The 24,929-nt window shown below is 35.3% G+C and overlaps 3 protein-coding genes across 3 annotated transcripts; all 3 read left to right on the top strand.

Moving 5' to 3' along the window:
* The first annotated feature begins 4,519 nt into the window (after positions 1-4,519).
* LOC145685456 (TNF receptor-associated factor 4-like) lies at positions 4,520-5,152 on the top strand. Its single transcript, XM_081757855.1, has one exon. It carries the CDS (start codon positions 4,520-4,522, stop codon positions 5,150-5,152), a length of 633 nt encoding a protein of 210 aa, XP_081613981.1.
* Positions 5,153-5,199: 47 nt separating this feature from the next.
* On the top strand, positions 5,200-5,688 carry LOC145685455 (TNF receptor-associated factor 1-like). Its single transcript, XM_081757854.1, has one exon. The coding sequence runs from the start codon at positions 5,200-5,202 to the stop codon at positions 5,686-5,688; it is 489 nt and encodes a 162-aa protein (XP_081613980.1).
* Positions 5,689-22,177: 16,489 nt separating this feature from the next.
* LOC145685454 (TNF receptor-associated factor 4-like) lies at positions 22,178-23,680 on the top strand. The gene has a single exon (XM_081757853.1). The coding sequence runs from the start codon at positions 22,178-22,180 to the stop codon at positions 23,678-23,680; it is 1,503 nt and encodes a 500-aa protein (XP_081613979.1).
* The last annotated feature ends 1,249 nt before the right edge of the window (positions 23,681-24,929 follow it).

Below are 24,929 nucleotides of genomic sequence, written 5' to 3'. Positions count from 1 at the left end.
TTTTCTGTGAGGAGAAACATATACGCGTAAATATAGTATTTTAATATATAGATAATAATTGGAATAGTTTTATTTTCGAGTGCTATTTTTTAATATTCGCAATATTGAAATTTTTGAACTTACATTTTTCACGTGTTTGAAAAAAAGAGATATCATTACTACTAAAATTGACCTAATACAAACATTTTTATTTTTTTCAATTTTTCCAATTTTTCCGGAAAGAAATCGAAAAAAACTGTTTTTTAAAAACAGGTTCAAAATTTCTGGAAAATTGACAACACTAGTTCAGACACTTGTACTTTGCACAGCATTAAACTCTGATCTTAGTTCCGACGCAGTTCGCTGCCTATCCTGTTTTACCAGTCTGCCCAGCCTACGACGTCCGACATCTGTAATGAGGTGGGGGCGCCCAACCCCTCGACATTTGGACGTCTTTTCCCCTTTGTTTCGCCAGTTGTTGAAGACAATCACCACAGCATTCCTCGAACACCTGACAAGTCCTGCAGTTTCCGAAATTTAGGATATATTCGGATTTATATTTTTCTTCATGGACGACATGCAGTTTGTACAGAATGCAGAGGACAAGGTTCCAATAGGAGCCGCCTAGGAGTATGAATCAAATGCGATATGATGTTATAGTAGTTACTTTATTTCATGCTTATGAGCGCATAAATTCTACTCTATAGTATATTGTCTCTATAGAAAGGCTGCTGTGGGATATCAGAAACGAGTTGGAAATATCAGAAGGGCTATATGACAACAAATGTGAGCTTCGTAAGTTAACATATATACTTGTATTATAGTTGACATTTTTAACTTTTCCTATTCTTGAGATCACCTGAACTATCACATGTGTAGGGGCAAAGCTGGCTCAGTGATACCGCATTCAACTCTGGTGCTTGGGGTCTCTGGTTAGATTCTACCTCACGCGAAGTGAGCTTTTCGTGCACGAACACCATGCGCGTGAGTTTTCTTAGGTTCTTCTGTTTCATCCCACTTTCGTCAATACACTATTTTTTAATTCATTCTCATTATTATCATATCATTTAGCTTACGCGGCATAATCGTGGGACGTAAAACGGAAATATTTCATTTTCTTAAGCATATAAAACTAAGTTCTTTAGTCGCGTAGTATAACAAAAACCAGAACATTATGTAACAGAAGGTGATATTAAGAACTCCGTTAAAAAAAATATGTAATTGTATCAATTTACTGAGCTATTGTGATATTAATGATGTTGTGTTTTCATTTGTTTGGAGCTTAATGTTCTCTTTCAGCAGCGAGTCTAATGAGACCTCTCTCGTCCCAAAAGCGAGAACAGTAAGGACTTGTTCCAGGGGATCAAAAACAAAAGTGCCTGGCAACCCTTCCTTTTACTCCAGGTGTGTGTGAATCTTCAAGATAATGAGATCTGATAAGATCGGAATGCAAATACTGTGACAAAATCGTGGCAAACAACACCAAAATTGAGTCGTGGCAAACAACATGTCACCATTGAGTTTAAAAATAATACAATATTCTCCATTTTTCTTTTGATTGCTTTTCATAAGTGAAAGGAAATAATGAAATGCAACCTACCACAATCAGAGATAATGTTATTCTACAACACAAAATATGAACCTGAAGAAGTTTCAATGTTGCCATCCATAGAAATTACAATGTTGCCAGAATAACATTTCCTCAAAAATCTAAGTTAAGGCAGCGACTAGAAGAACGAATTCTAATTGCATTTGATTACGTATCATGTTGTCTTGGAATCCTGTGCACTACTTTTTAAATAATAATTGTATTTAGTTTGTAATCAAATACATTTAACATACATTTGTTAAAATTAATAATGTTAATAATGTAGAATTCCAAAACAACATGGGCCTTATGCAGAGTCGTTTTGACGCGTTATTAGTGTCATACTAAAGAGTTCGACTAACATATGTTTCCTACAGTAGTCTGGCTTTTAGTATGACGCTAATCATACGACAAAACGACTCTGCATAAGGCCTCATGATACGTTATCAAATGTAGCTGAGTTCGTTCTTCTAGTCGCTGCTTTAAGTTAGATTTTGGGTGAAATGTTATTCTGGAAACACTGTAATTTCTATGGATAGCAACACTTAAAATTATTCAGGTTCATATTTTCTGTTGTAGAATAACATTATCTATGATTTTGGTAAGTTGCATTTCATTATTTCCTTTTACTTATGAAAAACAAGAAAATGATAATTTTGTATTATTTTTAGTACGTCAGGCTCTTAAAGCAGAAGTTCCTCCATGTTTAAGGATTACTCCTATTGGTTGTGATTGAAGTTCGTGAAACGTAGTTCATATTTTTTTAAAATAGAAAAAACACATTTCTTTTCGCACTAATTTCGATCTCTTCCATTGTAACCAGGGGTACCCATCCACTTTGATACATGTCGAACTCTCCTAAATTTACTCCACATGCTCCCCCAAAACAGCAGCTATTGTTGCTGGGGTCGATGGTGTAGTCCTGGAATCCAGCTCTCTTGGAAAATAAAATGAAATCTTTAAGTTTTACGTCCCACGTTTATGACGGCTATTCTAAAGGAGACGGTGATGATGAGAAATGAAGGAAATGGTGGAATGAAGAAAGTGGGAGGAAACGGAAGAACCCCGAGGAAACCCACGCACACGATGTTTGTCCACCACAAAGATCACTTGGCGCGAGCTAGGATCGAATCAAGGACTCCATGCACCACAGGTGAAGGCTCTACCACTGAGCCACCAAGGCCTCCAGCTCTCTTGGAGGTGAAATAATATTGTAAAGAACGGTCTATACTGTGAGGGTTGATTTTTGCTGGTCTGAACAACTCCAGCTTCACCGGGTTCAAACCCCGGTGTGGTTCGGAGCCCACGTTAATAGTAGGTCTCGGTCTTTGTAAACATGACGTTGCATAAAAGGACGCAAAGCACCGAAACTTAAAAAAACTCAAACTCACATTTCAGCTATTGCTTGTAAACTAATTCAATGGATCGTACCTCAATACCTTCCTCTCAAACGTTGAGTGCAGCCTGCATTAAATGATGTTGTTCTTGTATTAAATACTTGTCTTAAAGGTATTTTAAAGTTTCAATTAAGTTGCTTCTGAAAGATCCTATAAAATTGCAATGCCGCACTGATTGTGAGAAATACAACTCGTTCACCCCTTTCGGGACCCCTGCTACAAACCACAAACTTAAATATTCGACAAAAACGTGGTGCTCTCCACTACCTATGTGTGCTGCATCTACAGTATTTTTTAGCATGAACGAGATGGTAGCGTCACAAGAGATTTCTAGGACTCGTACCATTTAGGACTAGAGGCTGTGAGGTTCAATTCAATTTAGAACTTTCCCGGATTCGATTCCCGTTTGGGCACTCGGTCGAAAAAGTGTAAAAAGTTGAATGAGGTTTTCCTCATTTATACCAGGCAAATGCCGGGAGGTATCTAACTTATAGGTCCCAGACAGCTTCCTTCTATTTCCCAGGATAGTGTGCTCGCCGAGGGACGTCGTCCCTCATACGTGACGGGCTAAATGGCTATAGATACCGAAAGCCCAGAAATCTAAATCCTAAATCAATTTAGGTCTTGTACTGTTAGGACTAATGTGCTGCTTCCCCAATACAAGTATATTATTTAAAAACAGTTACAAAAATTTGGGGATTCAGATCCAGTGGACCACCCGTGGATACGCCGCTATCGTTGTATGACTGTATGACATAATGTTCCGTGTCCGAAGAGTGTTGAAACTGTAAATAATTGTATTACAAAACACACAAACTTACTTCGGATACATACATATTTATTTTATACACATTTTCAGTGGAATATAAGCACAGTCTCCCTAGTACATATATAATATTGATCTCCGCTCTCGTTCACATATGACTTTATGTCGTGCGATATTGATTGTTAGGCCATGATAGAAGGGAGCTTTCATACATCCCTACCTTCAATTAAACAGGAACTTAGAACTCTGTCATGCAATAACACAATCCATGTGTTCAGTCATAACTATAATGAAAATTGAAGTCAGTTGCTTTTCAGTGAACTGAGAAAAATACTGAAGAACGACGATAAAAACCATTTGCTTCCAGTACACTGCGGCCGACATATAGGTATCTTCCGATCTTGTGATTCCCATATTCTTAAAAGAGACATATGAAGATGGGTATACGCACGCGCGAATATTTAATAATTCTAACTATGCTAGTACACGAAAACATGATCAAGTTAAATAATCCATTTTATTCGTGGTTTATTAAAGTACAATTCGTTAGTGAGTATGCCGACATATAATTTCTGTGACAATTGCCGAAAGTAAATCAAAATAGAATTGAGAAACCACCTGTTAACTTGTGTATGCGATGTTATTAAATCCCAGCAATCACATGCACGTCTAAATGATCTGTGTTAACGAGAATTTGATAATGAGGACCAATATAATGTGCGTTTCGTACAATGTGAAACAGAACTTGTTGAATGTATTGTGTGTTCTTCAAAAGTATCACGTTGCAAGATGTCTGAACATGAAAAGAAACACTGTCCAACATATTCAGAATGTTCATATTGTGGACAGAAGATGCCACAGAAAGAGCTAGAATTGCATCTCAAAAGCTGTGATCTTTCTTCTGTTTCTTGTGAACAGTGTAATGTAGTGGTTCAAAAGTTCTCTTTAATTCATCACATTGAAAACTTTTGCTTGAAGAGGATTGTGAAGTGTGAATATTGTGCGTGTGAAATTGTGGCAGATACTCTCCAAGATCATTTCATTATTTGTGATTTCATTCCAATTTACTGTGAGAATAAATGTGGGAAGGAAACGCCTCGAAAGGAGATTAAACATCACTTATTGGAGGAATGTCCTAACAGAATGATTATATGTGAATATTGTAGTGAAGAACTGAAAGCCAACGTGTTGGAAGATCATTACTCGATGTGCGTGAAATTCCCGATTGATTGTCCAGAGAATTGTGGGGTAAGCATTGAGAGAAAGAACTTGGACTCTCACCTGGATGAAACATGTGCGAAACTCTTTGCTAAGTGTAACTTTAACAGTGTAGGTTGTAATTTCGAAGGGTTTCCTGCCGCGTTACGTAGTCATATTCTAGAATGTAATGTTATTCATATAGAACTTGTAAAAACGTTTTAGAGGCAAAAGAAATTGCTATCGTACAGTTAGAAGAAAAAATAAAGGCAATGGAAAGTCAGCTAAACAAAGCAAGGGGCATAAAGGACGGAAAATTTTTGTGGAGAATATCGAATATTTCTGAGAAATTAACATTTTATGAGTTTGGTAAGTGCCTTTGGAGTAATGCATTTTACGAGTCTCAGTATGGCTATAAATTGCGTGTGCATTTATATTTAAATGGTTACATTTGTGAAGATGGTACAGAATACAGGAATGTTATCTCCGTTTTTGTTGCAATAGATTCTGGAGAGTATGATTCTCTTCTAGAATGGCCCTTCAAGAAGGAAGTAATAATCAAAGTAATTAACTTGAAAGACAGAGATAGCGATGTTGTTGAGTCTTTCGCCGGTGACGAAGATTCGTGTTTTCAAAAACCATTGAATGGTCAACATAACGATGGTTGGGGTTTCCCTGAATTTATCTCTCACGAGGAGTTGAAAACTGGAAATTATATTTCTGCTGCTGATGAAATATTTTTGGAAGTAACTGTCAATTAGAAAATCTTAAAGAATATTCACAAGCATAAGGGAAATAAGAAAAAAGACATTGTATTTATAGGGTGGTGAAAGTCAATGTAGATTATTCTTTTTTTTTTTTTTATGATTGTTAGTTCGTAATAACAAGACCAAAACAAACAGTTTAAATAAATAATTAAGTAATTTACGAAATACTGCTTGTGAATATTGCCTTTTCGAAACTTAGATTGTTGTCTAGGATATAATTAATTTCGCACATCATTAAGTTAATTTTATATGGTGTAGAAAATCTCTCAGTTTAACATCCCACGATTGTGCCCTTTAGGCTAAGGGAGACGGATGATTAAGGCAAATAAATGATGATGGAACTGTTGGTGAAATGAGAATGTGGAAGGAAACGAGGATACCCCGAGAAAACCCACAGACACGATGTTGTCCACCATAAACGTACTTGTTCGGAGATCGAACCAGGGACACCAGGCACCAGAGGTACGCGCTCTGCCACTGTGCCTCCCTTTATACTGTGTAGAGAATTTTACACTACGAGAACATATTATTCTTTTATTTTTAACCGACTTCAAAAAGATGAAGGTTCTCAATTCGAATCGTGTATATGGACATGTTTTATGGTTATGTTCAAACTGGGACGAAAGGCTCCCCGGGGATGGAATTATCGTCCAGGCACTGCAATACAGTACATAATAAGCCACTATCATCCTCACTAACTCACTACCATCTGTCATAATTGCCATATCATCGTCACCATCATAATCACAGAAAAAAACACTGAAATAATAAAATATGAAATTAATTTTAAAAAAACAAATAGTTAAAAATACTAAATTAAGTAATAATAAAGAAAGAATCACAATCCACATAAATTAACTTATATAAACATGACATAGTTTTAAGGAATGTCCTAATTGACGGGAGGAGATTTCAGGAATTTCCCCCCTGATGAACATTTGTTCTCCCATATGGAGATAGTTTTCATCCCTGGCAGGAATAACTTGTTTCCCCTATGGAATGTTTTCAGATAGTCCGAAATAGTCATGAAGATAGAAACAGAAAGCGTTTTTTAAAAGGGTTGTATGTATGTGTATGTGTAGCTTAACTAATAAAACAATTTTATTTGAGTTTAAACAGCTTATGAAACATGTCGCTTCTCAATCTTTTTGTGCTCGTTAGAATCACACCCTTCTGTTTCTTGCACTTACCTATTCATGAGAGAAAGACATTATCATGCAAGCTAACTTCCTCATTCTCAGGAAGAAATGCAGCTTTTTCTTAACGAAAATAAAGTTATCGCATGAGTTTGATATATTTGAAGCAAATTTGAGCAATTTTTGTTCCCAGTTTCTGTTGATAAGTGTGCAAAGTCGTGGTAGTTTTAGCTGCTATTGGGTGAGTATGAAAATAATTTGATTTATATGATTACAATCAGAAAACGAGTAGGTAGGCGCTGACAAATATTGAGTCCTGCCTTGAAGAAATTAAGCTAGGAAATTGAAATTTCTCCACTATTCTACAAATCACCCTGTAAGTCAATTGGATTTGTGACGTCTGTCCTGCAGGTAGTGAAGACCCTATAAATAAAACTCCTCGGACTATTGACTTACCACTCATTTGCAACATTAGTTGCCTCCTAAACACTTGCAAAACGTTATACACTCGTACGAAATTAATTGGCTTAAATGCGATTTATTTACGTACTAAGCAATACATAATTGCTTTGGTGGTTCAGATATGTACCAGTATCATCTTGTGGTGACAACAGACGAGTAGTGACAACAAACGACACACTTATAAAAATTACTGCTTAAGTAACTTTTATAGATTATTAGTAACAAGTAAGTTACCACCATACCATCTCAATAATACGTTCATTTTCGTTGCTGTGGACATATATTAAGAAACATTGTAATTAATTTGTAACATTTAGTTTTGGTTCTAGTACTGTTAAAGTTCAGGCGAGCAATCGTCAAAGTGAGAAAGTCATTGAGTAATACGATTCTCCCTTATGTTCTTTAAATCAAGAACAGAGCCCCGAAATTTTGGTCACTGCAAATTCCCACCAGTAGTCTACGATCGAACTCGGCCCCCATCCGAGGCTCACCGTGGCGTTACAATGGTGCTCACGAAAGCTGATCGCATAGAAATTGTTCTGAAGTTGGGTGATCGAAATGTAAGAGTCATCATATATATTATTTCAACCATCACTATCCCGAAAGAATCATATGTAATCTTACACAGTTGTTACCCTCCTATCCAGATTCAGGGTAGGCTACAGAATGTGTTGAAGATAGAGTCCGAATGGGGAGATCGCACCTAGAAAGTTTTGTTGGGAGGCTCAAGCTTTTTTTTTTTTTTTTTTTTTTTTTTTTTTTTTTAAGGGGGCTCCAATACTACAAACCACTATATCTATATAGTATTAAACCGGTATATTTCTACACCAAAAAAGATGATAAGTCATTGTAATCCTTACTTCCTCCTATATTTTCAGAAGAAATTGATAGAACTAGATTATTTTTTATGAGAAAGAGTAGACCCTACAGGGGAAGTGTAAGATCTTTGTACATCAATTATTTCCCTGTTACACAAGTATAGTTTTATTGAGAAAGTGTACAAACGTATGTTGAGTTAGGAAGTTTTGGAGGGGGTTCCGGACCCGGACCCCCCCCTGGATGCGCCCCTGGGTATATCTGAAACAGCTATGAACGAAGCAACAAACAATAGCAGTGTAGGTGTCCTTTAGCAAAAGCCCTCAAAGGAGCACACGCTGTGTATCCATGGAAAGTGACGTGAGTTGTACCTCCGTAAGGAGAATCTTAGAAATAAGCTAGATAAAATAAAAATAATAATAAAACAAATAAATAAAATAAAATAAATAAAATGCGAAGTCCTGAGCAAATTTTAGTGCTAGTCATGTGTACACACACTCCTTCGCATTTGACATTTGAAGTTGAATCCAATATGATGGATTTCAAGATGGATGGCTGCTGGAAATGCGGTATGGTATGTGACATTCCCCCCTCGTTTATAACATGTGTAGGGCATTTCACTCCTATCTGTGGGGTATATATATATATATATATATATATATATATATATATATATATATATATATATATATATATATATATATATATATATATATATATATATATATATATATATATATATATATTATTCGAATGGCTTACGACTTTAGGCCCACCTGTAGAGTGATTCAAAAGCGTCAATTCACCCTCTCCGCAAATATAAGCAAAGTAGCAATGCAAGTGAGGATTTTTTTCAGGGCATACCACAATGACCCGTACACGTCTCATATAGCCTCGCTGCTGAAAGGGACGTTAAACTCAAAATCAAATCAATCAAATCCTCTGCTAGTGAATCAATCAAGACAAAACTTTCATCATATATTTATTAAATACCACATAATAGAAAATGTCCGTAATTTTTCTTTCTCGCCTAAAACTCACCGTTGCCATCTAACAATGGCATAAAATCAGTAAAAGGGAATTTTGAGGGAAATTTCCAAAATTGCCCTCCTTTACTTCCCTCTTGTGTGTACTACTGACAAGTAAATAATGTCAGCTAAAAGCCAGTACTATTGCAAATCGAACGAGGTATAATTGATAACTTTGCGACAATTACGGCTTGGGCTAGATGTATTTAAAACGATCACAGAAAAAATTAGGAAATACGAAAGAACAATTCAAGATGGCGGCCATTGCGCAATAATGACCATGATTCAGAGCATGTGATCAACTTTTTTAAAACACTAAAGATAGTAGAACTTGGTGAAACAAACAAACCTTTTGGCTCTTAAACTTCCAACAGGACTCTCCTAGCTGCTGGATTATATGGAATGGCGGCGATCTTTGAGCGCCATTTTGAGGATGAAGCTCCCATGGGATGTTTTGGGACTTTTGAGATTTCATTGTATTTGACACAAAGAGCAAATCCTGAAAATTTCAACATTTTTAGAATTATTTCAGCTGGAGCCCCTTTTTGGGTCTTTGTTTACTGGGCTATAAGTGTTGGCAGTCAACGTTCAGTCATAGACTATTCGACTACGCTATATAGGTTCTTGTTTACCTGTCACCACTGTTTTTTTTTTTTTAAATCAATGTCAATTTACCTGCAAGCTCTTTCACTTTGAACTGAGAAGACGAGAAACAAACTGTGACGTAATGAAGCATTTAGTTGGTACTGACTACATAACATAGACCTAGATAATCTAGTGTAGCTCATGAAATACGTATATACAGGTTGGATAATTTATCTAGAACATCCGTAATAACGGAGGAACCAGAAGAGGGAGAAAAGCAAAACTTTGCATGAAGCAACTATAGGGAGGGGAACATCGTTTTACGTGTTAAGCACCAACACCCAGTGAACGGTGTTGCCATCCCAGTATAAAGTTATATTTTTTCAAATGGGACTACGTCAGATTATTACATATTTCAAATCAACATGTTAAACGAAAACTTAAAATACCATACGTACTTATTATTCAGTGTTGCAAATTAAGGATATTATAATATCGCAAACATCCAAAGTTTGGAAGCTTGTATCACACATACAGCACAACAGAGACAAACAAGACAATGTATATCGGAAGTACCTTAGCGTTGGATACTACGATCATGGTATGACTTGTTTCGAATGAATAGCAACGAAGTTACAAAGGCTTGAAAATTTGATTTTTTTCGAAAGCCTTTATTTCGAAAAAATGCTTTGATAAGTATTATATCTAGTTATTTGCGTGGCTTGCAATGGATCTGTAAATTATTTTTCCGTTTACAGCACTTTGATATCTTAAACCGTTCTTGAGAAATGATAAACATTGCAGAAGTTTGTTGCACTGCTTAAATCATTTAATGCGAGGACTTGATCTAATTACATGTACTGAAAGTTATTCTTAATTGTATTCAATGTGGAAAACACCTTTCTCATTCTGCTGACGTCGTAGGTACAGTTAATATCAATTTCAGAAGCTTGGTAGTTTCATAAATGATTTTCCTAGATCATTCCGAACAATTAATTCTAATAAACCCACATCCCTGACAGTGATTGAAATTTATCTCCAGGGAAGACAGTTCGTGGCAGAGATTAGTGTTATTAAGGAATCTATAAATTGAACATATTTTATTCACAGTTTATCTAGAAAAAAATTAAGGCGTATTGTGGAAACATATCTGGTCCAAATAACATTGCTGTCATGAGATGCCCTATGAATTTAAACCGGGTCTTAGCTTCGTAAGGGGGCGCGGTGGCTCAGTGGTAGAGCGTTCACCTCTGGTGCTTGGGGTCCCGGGTTCGATCCCAGCCCTCGCCAAGTGAACTTTGTGGTGGACAAACACCGTGCTCGTGGGTTTTCTCGGGGTTCTCCCGTTTCCTCCCACTTACTTCATTCCACCACTTCATTCATCTCTCATCATCACCGTCTCCTTTAGCCTAACCGGCATAACCGTGCGACGTAAAACTTAAAGATTTCATTTTTTCATTTAGCTTCGTAAATTATAAGAAGCCTTCGTAAGGGTGACGGTGACGTAAGGGTGTAGACTGAAGAGTTCGTAGCAAAGATTAATGTTATAAAAAAAAATGTACATTGAACACGCTTTATTCACAATTTATCTAGGAAAATTTCAAATAAATTGTGGAAATGTACATAGTGCATACACCATTACTGCCATAAGGTGTCCTGTAAACTTAAATCGTTTTTTTCTTTTTTCGAACACTCTCCTGAATTGCACTTTGCTTGTTTTGTCTAAGCCTTAATTGTAAGTTTTTCCTCAGTTGAAAGCTGGGCAATTTTTTTTTTTTTTTTTGTAAGTTATTTACAGAAGTCATGATATACAATTCATTCAGAATTTGTAGGTTATGTACAGAATTAAAGCACACACAATAAAATTAAATCTAATAACTAATAACCAAAACAGCTGATACAAAAGAGATACTAGTATATGAACTGCGAATGTCACATATTCATACATAGGGCTGTAAACTGGCCGGCTTTTCATTGGCCTGGCCGGAAAAATTGATGTTATTTTGATTAAAGCCGGTGACGGGTACAAACTTCTCACCAGCCCCTTTATAACCGCTTTTTTTTTTCAAATTTGTATCTAGTTCGAAGTATAGATATTGAAAAGTAGCTGTCATTCTGTAAACTCAAAACTGTTACCTTTCACCAGTATCAACGATTAATATATTTTGTTCACCTGTTTAGAAAATTTTTAGAGAGATGACAGGGACTGTATCAGGGAAAATTTGAAATTTACTTTCAAGGAATTTTATACATTTATTAAGAGTAGAAAAGGACTTCTTAAAGCAATTTCCTATAGTTGAAGTAGAGACTATATGTTTAAAGAGTGAATTTCATTTTCCAAATCCAAAATTGTCACGTAAAGATTATTATACTTTTGTTCATCTGTTTCGATAATTTTAAAGGAATGGTAGTTACTGGTAAATACAATAAATTGGTCAATGCCGATTGATCAATTTCAGTTTCTCATTTATAGCACAATGTATCTATTAAGGTTATTAGTGAATGTTCTAAGGACATACAGAATATATGTGTTAATGCACTTTCGTTCACGATAGTACATTTCCTTTCCATGGATAGGTCCGAACAGAGATACTTCACGTTGAGAGCTATATATCACAGAGAATTTTGAGGGAGTGTCGGTTATTTTTATTTTACAGAGTTGGCAACCCTATTCATATATCAACACACACACACACACTTGTGCGTAAAAGAAAAAAAGAACTACATTCCAAATCAACCGTCTTGGTTGTTACGCAATGCACGATGAACACAATATACTTCCACATGAGGCGAAACAATGTTTATCAACGTTCTGGAAAGCAACCTTGAAACCCGCCAGATATAGGAACAATATGTTAGCTGGGAGGGGTCCAAAGTATTTGAGGAAGGTCCAATACGTCTACGTAATAACGAACCTGTCTTTTAATGTACCCGAAAAGATAAGTAATTCTTAATTACTGTCACCTATATTTTTAGGAAAAAAAATGATAGAACGATTATTTCTATAAGAAAAGAAAGAGTACATGATGAGGCGTAAAATAAAATATTTAGCTTACATCAATCATTTCTCTGATAAACAAGTATAGTTCATTAAGAAAGTCTACAAATACTAGTCGAGTTTCGAAATTTTGGGGAGGTCCGGACCCGGTGGACCCCCCTCGTGGCTACGCATCTGAGCATTGCTAACTAGTCCCAAATTCAATGTGGCGTTCCTCACCATACAGTTCTATCAAGAGTATAAAATATACTTATTTTATAAAATAAATATGTATATACTAAAATATTATGCACAGAGGGGGGGGGGGATTCTGCATATTGACTTATTAATATTTGGTTCACAAATTACTGTAGAAGAAATTTTCATTATCTATATAAGCTAAAAATTAACTTGTAAATGCGGATCTACTTTCATTTGATTTCTGCTCTACTATATATTTTCTTTTTTATTTTGTAATTCTGCTATCACTTTTTTTAATTGTCATTATATTGATTTGCTTCAGTATTAGTACCGTAATATAAAAATATGAATGCATAAAAACAAATTCCATTTGTTAATTGCTAGTGAAATAAAATTTAGAAATCTTATTTAGCGCAAAAAACCTTCTCGTTCACTGGAAACCGTGCTGTGTTGCAGAAGCACTGCAACGACCAGACCCTTTAACTTCTGAGATAGGGGAAAGGAGACTTAACATTTGCTCCAATTCCCGCGCTGAAGGAATCTGGTCGTTGCATGCTCGCTGCAACACAATATAAATTAGAGACTCTGTGACGGATTATTTTTCGCTTTTTAAAACGGATTAACGAAACGGACAGTTAGAGAAGTAAAAAAGTATGTTATTTAAAGTATATATGGGAGTATTAGAAAGTATTTTTTCTGTTCTTTACTACTATTGCTAATAATATTTTTTTTCTTGAAATACTTTGGTCGTTGCGCAACGCTGCAACACTAACATTAGCCGCCACTGGATGCAAGTGTTATATTATTAAGTCAGGAACTAACTGCTTACCTATCTCTCTTTTCCTCTTTTAAAAATTAATAAAATCAGTTATTATGTTCTGTCTTGTCGTTTATTTATAATAATTATTATTATTTTCCAAGTGTACAGTGAATATTTTAAATATATATTTTAAAGATTCTATACAGAAGAAATCACTATTCTATCAGGCTTTGTTTCCATTTTGTAATAATACACAGTAACACACTGAGCAAGGCTATGTGATAATATGTAAAGAAAAAAAACAGTATCAGGCAACAGTTTCAACACAATAACTGTGTCTTCATCAGACTTTCACTCCTTCTGGCTGCTTGGGAGTTGGTCATCACTTATATATGCTTTCCGGAGATCAACGTTTAATTAGGCTCCGCCCCTTCATTAAAAAGTAACACTTGTGTGGCTTTCACTTTTTAGCTGCACACGTATCCAATTAAAAGTTTACTTTTTTCGCTGGATGCATTTTGTCCTCTAATTATCCTTATTTTCCTTGTTATTTTTTCTCTTTCTTTCTTCTTCCTTTTCACTTCTTCTTCTTTAAGCAGAATCTTCTCCCACTCTTTATTTATCGACAATCCTGCATTCCAATTCATCACCTTGTCTCCTGCCTTCATAATCTCCCTGCCTTCCGTCCATTTTCTCACCAAAGTTCTCTTCTCTACTTCTATGACCTCTGCTCCCTCCCACCCCATCCTGTGGTTTGTCTCTTTCTGATGCTTGTCATTAGAGAGAGATGCTTGTCTCTTTCTGATGCTAGTGACCTTCATTTGTCACACCGAATGCGTATGTAATATTTCAAATACATTTTCTATATTTTTCTTTTGTATAATAATAATAATAATAATAATAATAATAATAATAATAATAATAATAATAATAATTATTATTATTATTATTATTATTATTATTATTATTATTATTATTATTATTATTATTATTATTATTATTATTATTATTATTATTATTATTATTATTATTATTAGCTGCGGCCCTCCACTACTAATAAAGACAGTTATGGCCCTCAGGCTAATTATAATTGGACACCACTGATCTAGATCCTCAGAAATATTGTAATATTTATTTATTTATTTTGTATGTTACTGTTACGCACACGCCTTAAATTCCATGATTCGTTCTTTCATCTTCCCAAATATTTCTTTTAAAATCATAATTTTATTTTTTTAAGTTACATTCCTTATTTTGGAAAGCAAAATATTGATGATAATGCTTTTAGTTTTGCGTTCTCTCTTTCGTGTCTCCTTTTTCCAGCGAGCAAGAATCAAGATTTAGGATCAAATATGGTTGAAAAATAAAAATAGGAAAAGTGCACTCTGTTTGACAAGGCTTGCCACCTAGGTATAAAATACAAGTAAAAAGATGTGTAGGTAGATAAGGTTGTCTCATTTCTGACAGCATTCAGTCTTGCTTTCCACAACCCTTCTTCCGAACCATATGATCAGATCGTCAACTAACATAACTTCGAAGATATGCATTGTCCACATTATTAGATGAACGATCTTTTCTCATTTCGTAACTTGTTTTCCTCCTCTACCAACTTTTTGAAGATCAGTGAGGAACACTTCGGTGCTTGGGGCCCCTGGTTCGATCCCAGCTCGCGCCGTGTGAACTTTGTGGTGGACAAACACCGTGCTCGTGGGTTTTCTCGGGGTTCTTCCGTTTCCTCCCACTTTCTTCATTCCACCATTTCATTCATTTCTCATAATCACCGTCTCCTTTAGCCTAACCGGCATAACTGTGGGACGTAAGATTTTTCAGTGAGGAACAATGGTGTGAATGGATTAGGAAAGATTGTATCTGCACCTCCTCGAGCAGGGTAAAAAAAACCCTACTGATTCTCTAATACCTGATGGGAGACCCGGGTTCGATTCCCGGCGGGAGCTCATGTGGTTCGAATTCCACGTTAATCAGTAGGTCCACGTCTCATATAGCCTCGCTGCTGAAAGGGACGCTAAACTAAAATCAACTCAACTCAACTCTAATACCTGAATTTGTGTATATATTTACAGCGCTGTCACATTTCTTACAACGAGATACTTTGTATAGGTTGATAATTACCTGTACCTTGGGCAGAAAGTGCTCATACACAAGCACTATACCTGATATAATGTTAATTTAAAAATAACAAAAGAAGAATGTTTTTAATATATGTAAGAAATATACATTATTATATAGTTGGTTGCTATGTAGTTGTTTATAGATACCTAATCAACATGTATGTTTGCAAGACAGTTTGTGTGAAAATACGTTAAAAGAGAATCAACTAATAAATTATTTAATACTCATCATCGACTTGTAATTTCGATAGAAAAGGTGAGAATACTAGTGGATATAATTACTGAAGATATTTTAATGTGTAAACAATTACTGCCACTAAAGATTTACTTATATTATTAGCCGAACCAGGTTGACGACTACCTTTGGTGAGTCGTTGTAAAATTTTTGGTTTACCTCACCCGGGATTCTTGTAAATTCATATCCCGAAGTCTAAAGTAAGGGTGAATTTACCTCAGTAAAGAAGGTTTATGAATACGAACACAACTATACTTAGAAGTGGCAGAGTAATCACAAGAACAAGCATGTTTGGTGAGGCAGTGGAGAAAGAAACTGTTGACAGTGTGAACAACGAGCAAAATACAGCTCCTCTTGCTCCAGGAATGACATTAGAAGACAGAATCCTACTAGCCTTACAGCGACAAGAACAACGACTGGAGCAAAATTTGGCTCAGATGTCCAACGAATTAAAACAGACGGTGGAACAGAAATCCGAAGAATCCAGTAGACAGTATGAGGAATTAAATAGACGATTGGAGCAGAAATCCGAGGAATCCAGTAGACAGTATGAGGAATTAAGTAGACGATTGGAGCAGACATCCGAAGAGACGAAACAATCTGTTATCCAAGCGGTGAGAGACATCACATTACAGTTTGATGAAAAGCTAAAAAGAGTATCTGAAGATTGCCAGGATAATTACAATCATGTAATCCAAGAAGTTAATATGGTAAAAAAGGATTTGGAAGTATAGAATCTTCCGTTCGTCAGCAAAAGATTCAGGTCACAGATAATTCTAACCAAATACGTGCAAATACTCAATTGATATCTACCTTACAAGAAGAAATTAGGACGTTACAGATTAAGGACAACACATATTACAACAATATGGTTAATGATCGTTTGGAGTTCCCTTGTTCACAAGAGATGACCTCGCATTCACCCGCAGCAGATCAACGTGGACCTTACGTTATCTCTTCTTCAAGTAATCCATCCGATGAGGACATTATTTTGGAAGGAATTCATCCAAGGAAAACAGATGGGCGGAAAAGAGATGGTGGAACTACACATCATGCAGTAGGTAGGAATTGTCACTCAACACGAACACGAAATGGTGAAAGGAAGGTAAAGTTAAGTGTAAAGATGAGCGAAATACGTGCTATGAGTAAGTTTAGCGGTAAATGTAATGAAAATGCTACCTCTTTCCTAGAAAAATTTCAGGATGAGTGCAGTATAATGTGTATAGATAAATCGCAGTATATGAAACTAATCCCTCATTTATTCCTCCCACCATGTTCTTTATGGTTTAAAGCAGTACGGGATCACATCAATACATATGATGAATTCAAAGCAGCGCTGATTGCAAATTACGAAAATTACTTTTTGTTTGCAAACAGAGATGCCACGATTAGAAACCAACCTTTTAATCCTCGTTTGCACAAATCTGTTGTTGATTTTGTTGTAAATACGTATAACGAACTAAAAGTCGTAAATCCACTGCAATCGGAATCTAGAGTGATTGCATCTATTCGAAATTTACTACCGTTTAAGCTACAACAGATCCTGTTTTCTACACAGTGTATGAGTTTTAATCACCTATTAATGCTTGTCCAATGTTATGAAACTCAATACCATGCTCTGAATCATCAAGCGGGAGTAGGTAAAATTAAAAACAATTCAGATCACCTTGTACCTGTTCGTAATCTAAATATCCGTAATGCGAACGATACGGAACACAACCTAAATCGAGTGAATTTAAACAGTCAGAACGAGCAAAATAGGCAAAGATATGTTGGTAATCCACCTAACCTAATCAATCGTGACAATAATTATGTCAGATCACTTAATCGAAATAGATTCAAAAATAGACGAAATACATGGCGAAATTCCAGAAATACAGTAAACTACATGGATAGACGTAATCGTAATCCAAGAGATGGCACTTCATATCAAAATCAAAATAATGACGCAATTCATGTACAGAATAACAGTGTGAGACATAATAACGATTGTGCAGTACAATGTACTTTATTAGAATCATATGCAAATACGAATTTAAACTGACTGCAGTTGATGAAGTAAGGGTTAAACCCATATCAGCTATTGATTCTTATGAACATTTATCTTCAAATTTATGTGTTAATGGCAATCAGGGATATAATAACAAACTACTTCGTTGGTCGTTAGAGCTTCAACCCTTATGACTTTTAGATACTTTATCACGTTTGTTTCAGCAAATGATAATTTTCAAATGATTTTAATTCTTTCCTGTTGATGTGAAGAATTATAATTCGATTCGTAATTGATTAAAAGCAAAGGTTATTTATATTATATGGATTTGTGTTGAAACTTTGTTGTCAAAGATTATGTTAAGTATAAGGTTCATTCTATTAAGCTAATTATTCGACGGCTGTCTTTATGCGCTACCTTATATATATATTACTCGAATAAGATTCTTCTGTATTCTGACGCCTTATTGACACAATGTATATTTTAAAAATATCATCTAACGTAGTTATTATATAATGCGCCCTGGAAAGATCAGACTTTTTTTTCCTTAACATCACCGTTTTTAATAATGATTGAAACTGTTAATCATTGTGATTTATGTTTTAAAAAGTAATTTGCCTCTTACGTTTTTGACTTCGCACCCTTCGTTGACTATATTAGTAAGCGACGACGTTTTTATAATAAAAGATAAATATTAATGGAATAAAAGACTTATTATAAATGTATCTATATGTATGAAACTTAATGAAGGTATATACGAGGGGCGATCAAAATGTAAAGGACATAAGTAATGTAATATCATTATTATAAACGGACCAGTGGTTCTTAAATATAAAAGCCAAGCTCCCTTGTAACTTTTATATCTAGTCCCATTATCGGGCGACATTTTTATACAACGAGATACTTTGTATAGGTTGATAATTACCTGTACCTTGGGCAGAAAGTGCTCATACACAAGCACTATACCTGATATAATGTTAATTTAAAAATAACAAAAGAAGAATGTTTTTAATATATGTAAGAAATATACATTATTATATAGTTGGTTGCTATGTAGTTGTTTATAGATACCTAATCAACATGTATGTTTGCAAGACAGTTTGTGTGAAAATACGTTAAAAGAGAATCAACTAATAAATTATTTAATACTCATCATCGACTTGTAATTTCGATAGAAAAGGTGAGAATACTAGTGGATATAATTACTGAAGATATTTTAATGTGTAAACAATTACTGCCACTAAAGATTTACTTATATTATTAGCCGAACCAGGTTGACGACTACCTTTGGTGAGTCGTTGTATTCTTTGTAAAAAAATAACAGGGTTGATATGTTTAAAACAAAATGTTTAAAACAACTGTTTAAAACATGTTTAAAACGAGGGTTGTTGTTTTATTCAGTTCGTTTTAAACGTTTTAAACAAATTGTTTTAAACGTGTTTTTTTTCGATGCTGGTTGGACATGTTTAACACAACTAAAATATCAGATTGAAGAAGCTAATTTAATTTTCTAACAAACAACCCATCCTCCGCAGGATTTGTGCATGAAGTAAATTACAAGCAGAGTTATATTCTTTTTATAACAGCAATTACTGAACGAAATTCTGCACATCAATGTGTGTATAACAAAACGAACAGAAATTCAAGTGAAGTATTTGAACATTTCTTAATTTCCAAGAATAATGGAGGTTAAACACACTATACACTATTCTAAGATCCAAATTCACAAATTCAAAACTTGGGTAGTTTTTGATCACTATCATTTCCATAATAATGAACAGTTCTCACATCACAAGTTAGAAGAAATACCCTGACAAATACAATACAACTCATAGAAAAGAGCAAGTAACATTCGTAGAAAAAGAACAGATATAAAAAATCATTAAAAATATGAAAATATTGACTTTGCGGGGCCCTGGCAACCCTTGTAGTCTCCCTACGCTGACAAAATGATGCTAATGTGCAGGCCACATACTTGTGACAATAATATAAGAAATGGTAGTCATTGCTGCCATTGCGTAATGAATTCGTTTTATGTAGGAAATATTTTTTTAAAAATATACGCAGAAAAATATTCATTGAATTAGACATTCTCTCCCCTCCCCCACTATAGTACCACGTCCATATGCAAATCATTTTTGCTGCACACATCATGTATACGAACAAGAATTATGCTTCTAGACCACTTCAGTGAAATATATCTTGTGTTATATGGGACCGTCCCGAAAATAAATGTAAATTAACCAAATTTGACCCCTTCTTCCTCTATAAATAACAAGTACACATACAGGTTACTATAATGTAGGAGACTACTTCATTGCTTCGCATACCAATTTTTAGGGATGCACCACAAAGGGGGGAGGAATACCCGCCAAAACCTGATGAAAAAAATTGATGAAAAATTTAAAAAAACAACTTCATCCTCCCTCTCTCGGCCGTACATACGTACCCCTTATATACATAAAATGCAACTGACGTAAAGCTTCATCCCTCAAAAATACTTTGGTAGCAAATCATCTTTCTATCTTAATTAAGGACTGAGCTATTGATGTTTGTTGTAAAAATAAATGTAATTTACATCAAAAATCTTAAACTCCAAAAATTGGCTAACTTTGCCCCCTTCCTGCTACCCCATATAAGCAAGAAGTACAAATACACGATATTACCATGTAGTGGCCTACTTCATTGCTTCACGTAACAATTTTTATGAATCTATCCCCCAAGAGGGGGAATGGACCCCAAAAAACTGTTGAAAAAAAAACACGATATTTACCCTCCTCCCACATACATAAATTGCACATCAGCAAAGCTGCATCTTTCAGGAATAAATTGGTACCAAAACCATCTTCCAGCCTTAATTTGAGGTTTAAAACTGAGCCATTGAGGTTTAAAGCCCTGATAGAACGTAACACAGAAACTAAACTACATATTCTGTGAACGGAGATCGTGAAATTCCCGATTTTTTTTCTCCGGAATTGAACATTTGGGCGGATCGAGATTAGGGAAGTTCCCGAAATTTGATCTAGCGGTTGAATATAGATGGCAAGCAATACCTAAGAGTGTAAAAATGTAATATATATACATGCCTATTTAGATTATTGTTTTAAACAAAATAAACATTTTAAACATGTTTTTTGTTTAAAACGAAGTACTTTGTTTTAAACGTTAAAAATGTTTTAAACAAAAAAACATGTTTTAAACATAAAAAACGTTCTTTTTGTTTTTTTTAAAAATCATGTTTTTTTTCAACCCTGAAAAATAATATTCATGAACTATAAGACTAGTTGAAAAAAAAATAACATGTAGTATTAGGGTAGGTGAACATCTGTAGAAATTTTGAACTGCATAAGACAAATAGTTTTCATAATACTTTGGAAAGGAGTTCACCATGTCATTATATAGGAATTGATGATTTCAGCTGAAAATGTTAGACACGGCCTTAACATTCCACGATTCGCTTTTTAGGCTGAGAGACGATGGTTAAAGCAACTGAATGATTATGGAAAAATTGGTGGAATGAAAAAGTCGGAGGAAACTGGAGTACCCGAGAAAGTCCATGGATACGATGTTGTCCACCACAAACTTATTTTTCCGTGGATCGAACCAGGGATCCCATGCACTGGAGATGAGTACTGTACCACTGAGCCACCGCGCCCCTCTATGCGACTGAGTGTAGCACGATCTTGGCTGTGGCAGGAGTGGCAACAAGGGAATTGTTGTGTGTGGGAAGTATGCGAGAGTACGAAACAGCAAAATCGAATAATCGATAAGAGCCGTAGCCCGTACGTATGGAAGAAGAATTGATTCATTTCATTACGACTTGGTTACGTGATAATGCACTGTGTACGAACGTTGGTGACTGAGTTTAGAACTAGTATAGTGTGAACTAAAACCAGTTTTTTGTTAACTGAGAACAGTAATGAAAAGTGACAATAAAAAACTGTGTCCTTAGAGAGTTCTTCCGATCTTATGATTGCCGTGTTCTTGAATTCTCCAAGTGAAGACTGGTGTGGAATAACACAGTTTTTGCAAGCTCTATTATCATGATTTAGTGACAAGAATATACTGTATGAAATGTTTTTTTAGTTATTGAATATTCACTGCTGTTGAGAAAGATAATCAAATAATTCCTTTTATTTGTAGTTTGCCACACAATTTGTTAGTATGCCGACATATAAACTGTGTGTTACTTGCCAAAAGTACATCGAAGGGGAATTAGAACACCACCAGTTAACTTGTGTATGTGATGTTGAAACACAGCAATCGCAAGTAACTGTTAATGTTCCATTTACAGAAGAAAAGTACAAATGTGATTTCTGTTCACGGGAATTTGATACTGAGGACCAATGCAATATACATATCGCACAATGTAAAATAGAACTTGTTGAATGTATTGTATGCTCTTCAAAAATACAACGTTGCATGATGTCTGAACATGAAAAGAAACACTCTCCGACATATTCAGAATGTTCGTTTTGTGGAAACAAGATGTCACAGGAAGAGCTAGAAATACATCTCCAAAGCTGTGAGCTTTCTTCAGTCCCTTGTGAGCAATGTAATGTAGTGGTTCAAAAGTTCGCTTTGTGTTACCACATTGAAAACTTCTGTAAGAAAAGGATTGTGAAGTGTGAGTATTGTTCGTGTGATGTTGTGGCAGATATTCTCCAGGATCATTTTATGGTGTGTGATTTGATACCTATTTATTGTGAGAATAAATGTGGAAAAGAAATACCGCAAAACAAAATCAAACAACACCTATCCGACGAATGTCCTAAGAGAATAATTGTTTGTGAATATTGTAGTGAAGAACTGGAAGCCAAAGGGTTGGAAGACCATCGCTCAAAGTGCATGAAGATCCCCATTGATTGTCCAAAGAATTGTGGGGTAAGTATTGAGAGAAAAAACGTAGACATACATTTGGATGAAGCATGTGAGAAACTCTTTGCTAAGTGTAGCTTTAACAGTGTAGGTTGTAATTTTGAGGGATTTCCTATCGTGTTACGTAGTCATATGCAAGAATACAACATTTATCATGCAGAACGTATGAAAGATGTTATAGAACAACTTCGCACTAAAGAGACAGAAATCTTAAAATTAGAAGAAAAGTTAAAGACATTGGAAATTCAGCTAATAGCGAAAGAGACTGCAATCGAAAAATTAGAAAAACGATTGAAGGCGTCGGAAGTTCAGCTAGACAAAGCAAGAGGAATGACTTGTGGGAAACTTTTGTGGAGAATTTCTGATATTTCTTATAAATTATCAACATACAAGTTTGGTAAATGCCTTCGGAGTGACGACTTTTACGAATCTCGGTATGGGTATAAATTATGTGCATGGCTATACATAAATGGAAGTGACTGTAGTGATGGTACGAAACACATGAATACTCTATCCGTATATGTTGCAATTACTTCTGGAGAATATGATTCTCTTCTGGAATGGCCCTTCAAGAAGAAAGTAATCATCAAACTAATTAACTTAAAGGAGAAAGGTAAGGATATAGTTTACTTTTTCGTAGGTGACGAAAGTTCAAAGTTTCAAAAACCTTTGAGTGGTCAATGTAACTTTGGTTATGGTTTCCCTAAATTTATCTCTCATGAGAAGTTAAAAGGTGGAGACTATATTTCGGATAATTATGAAATATTTTTGGAAGTGACAGTCAATTAGAAAGAATGTAATGAAATCACATTAAGACGTGTGTAAAATAATGCTACTTGTGAATCTGTGAAACAATATTGATTTAGGTACAGTATGTAACACACTTATTCGTACAGTTTGAAATTGCTCTATAACCGCCAAAAAGTGAACTTTATGTACTAGCTTTGTTTTAGTTTGTTGTAAGGAAATATCACAAGCACCATTATATGAAAACCACGAACCAAATGTAACATGCCAACCCTAGAAATAGTGAAAAGAACAAAAAGCTATTTTTTTTTTTCAACATACTTGTTCGTACACCAACTATGTTTTAAGTAGGGGGACCGCTTTTCTTGGTCTCTCTGACCTTCCTACGTAGTCGCACCCTAGAGGCATTAAGAGATACGAGTGTACGGTAGTTTACGCTGTGAATCTGCTTTGAAGAAAATGAGGCGTCGAAAGGAGTTAAGTAGTGATTTGAAGGAAGTGATTGTAAACCTAGTCTTAAAAGGCAAGTCACCTAAAAATATAGGAAAATTTGTGAACAAATCCCATTCAACTATTCAGTACATTGTGAACAAATTTAAATACAAAGGCTCAACCAGAATTTTACAGCGCGGGAGCCAGAAAAGAAACTAAATGAGAGAAATGAGTGAATGATTGTTAATAAAATCAAACGAAATCCTAAAATTAGTGTACCACAACTTTGTCCAGCAGTAGAAAGTGTGCATGGGAAAGTAGTGTCCAACCAGACAATCCGTAGAGTGCTGTGGAAAAACGGCTACCATGGTGGAAGAGTAAGGAAAAGGCCATATGTTAGCAAGAAAAATCGTGCTCTTAGACGTGAGTTTGCTAAGAAGTATCTGGGTGACGCGTCTGTGACTTTTCTCCACACTCTTGTGATGCCATGTGAGCTAAGTAAGTTTATTTTTGTCTCATTTGACCAGATGACACTATCCCAAAATTCCTGACTGTCATTCAGATGTCTGTTAGCAAACTCACGTCTAAGAGCACGATTTTTCTTGCTAACATATGGCCTTTTCTTTACTCTTCCACACTAGTAGCTGTTTTTCCACAGCACTCTACGGATTGTCTGGTTGGACACTACTTTCCCACTCATACTTTCTACTGCTGGACAAAGTTGTGGTACACTAATTTTAGGATTTCGTTTGATTTTGTTCACAATCATTCACTCATCTTTCTCATTTAGTTTATTTTCTGGCGCCCCGCGCGGTAAATTTCTGGTTGAGCCTTTGTATTTAAATTTGTTCACAATGTA

This window comes from Thermobia domestica, chromosome 5, assembly GCF_964235325.1.
Source record: "Thermobia domestica chromosome 5, izTheDome1.hap1.1, whole genome shotgun sequence".
Classification (NCBI taxonomy): Eukaryota; Metazoa; Arthropoda; class Insecta; order Zygentoma; family Lepismatidae; genus Thermobia; species Thermobia domestica.
The sequence above is the reverse complement of the archived record's forward strand: the minus strand, read 5'-3'. Positions and strand labels throughout refer to the sequence as shown.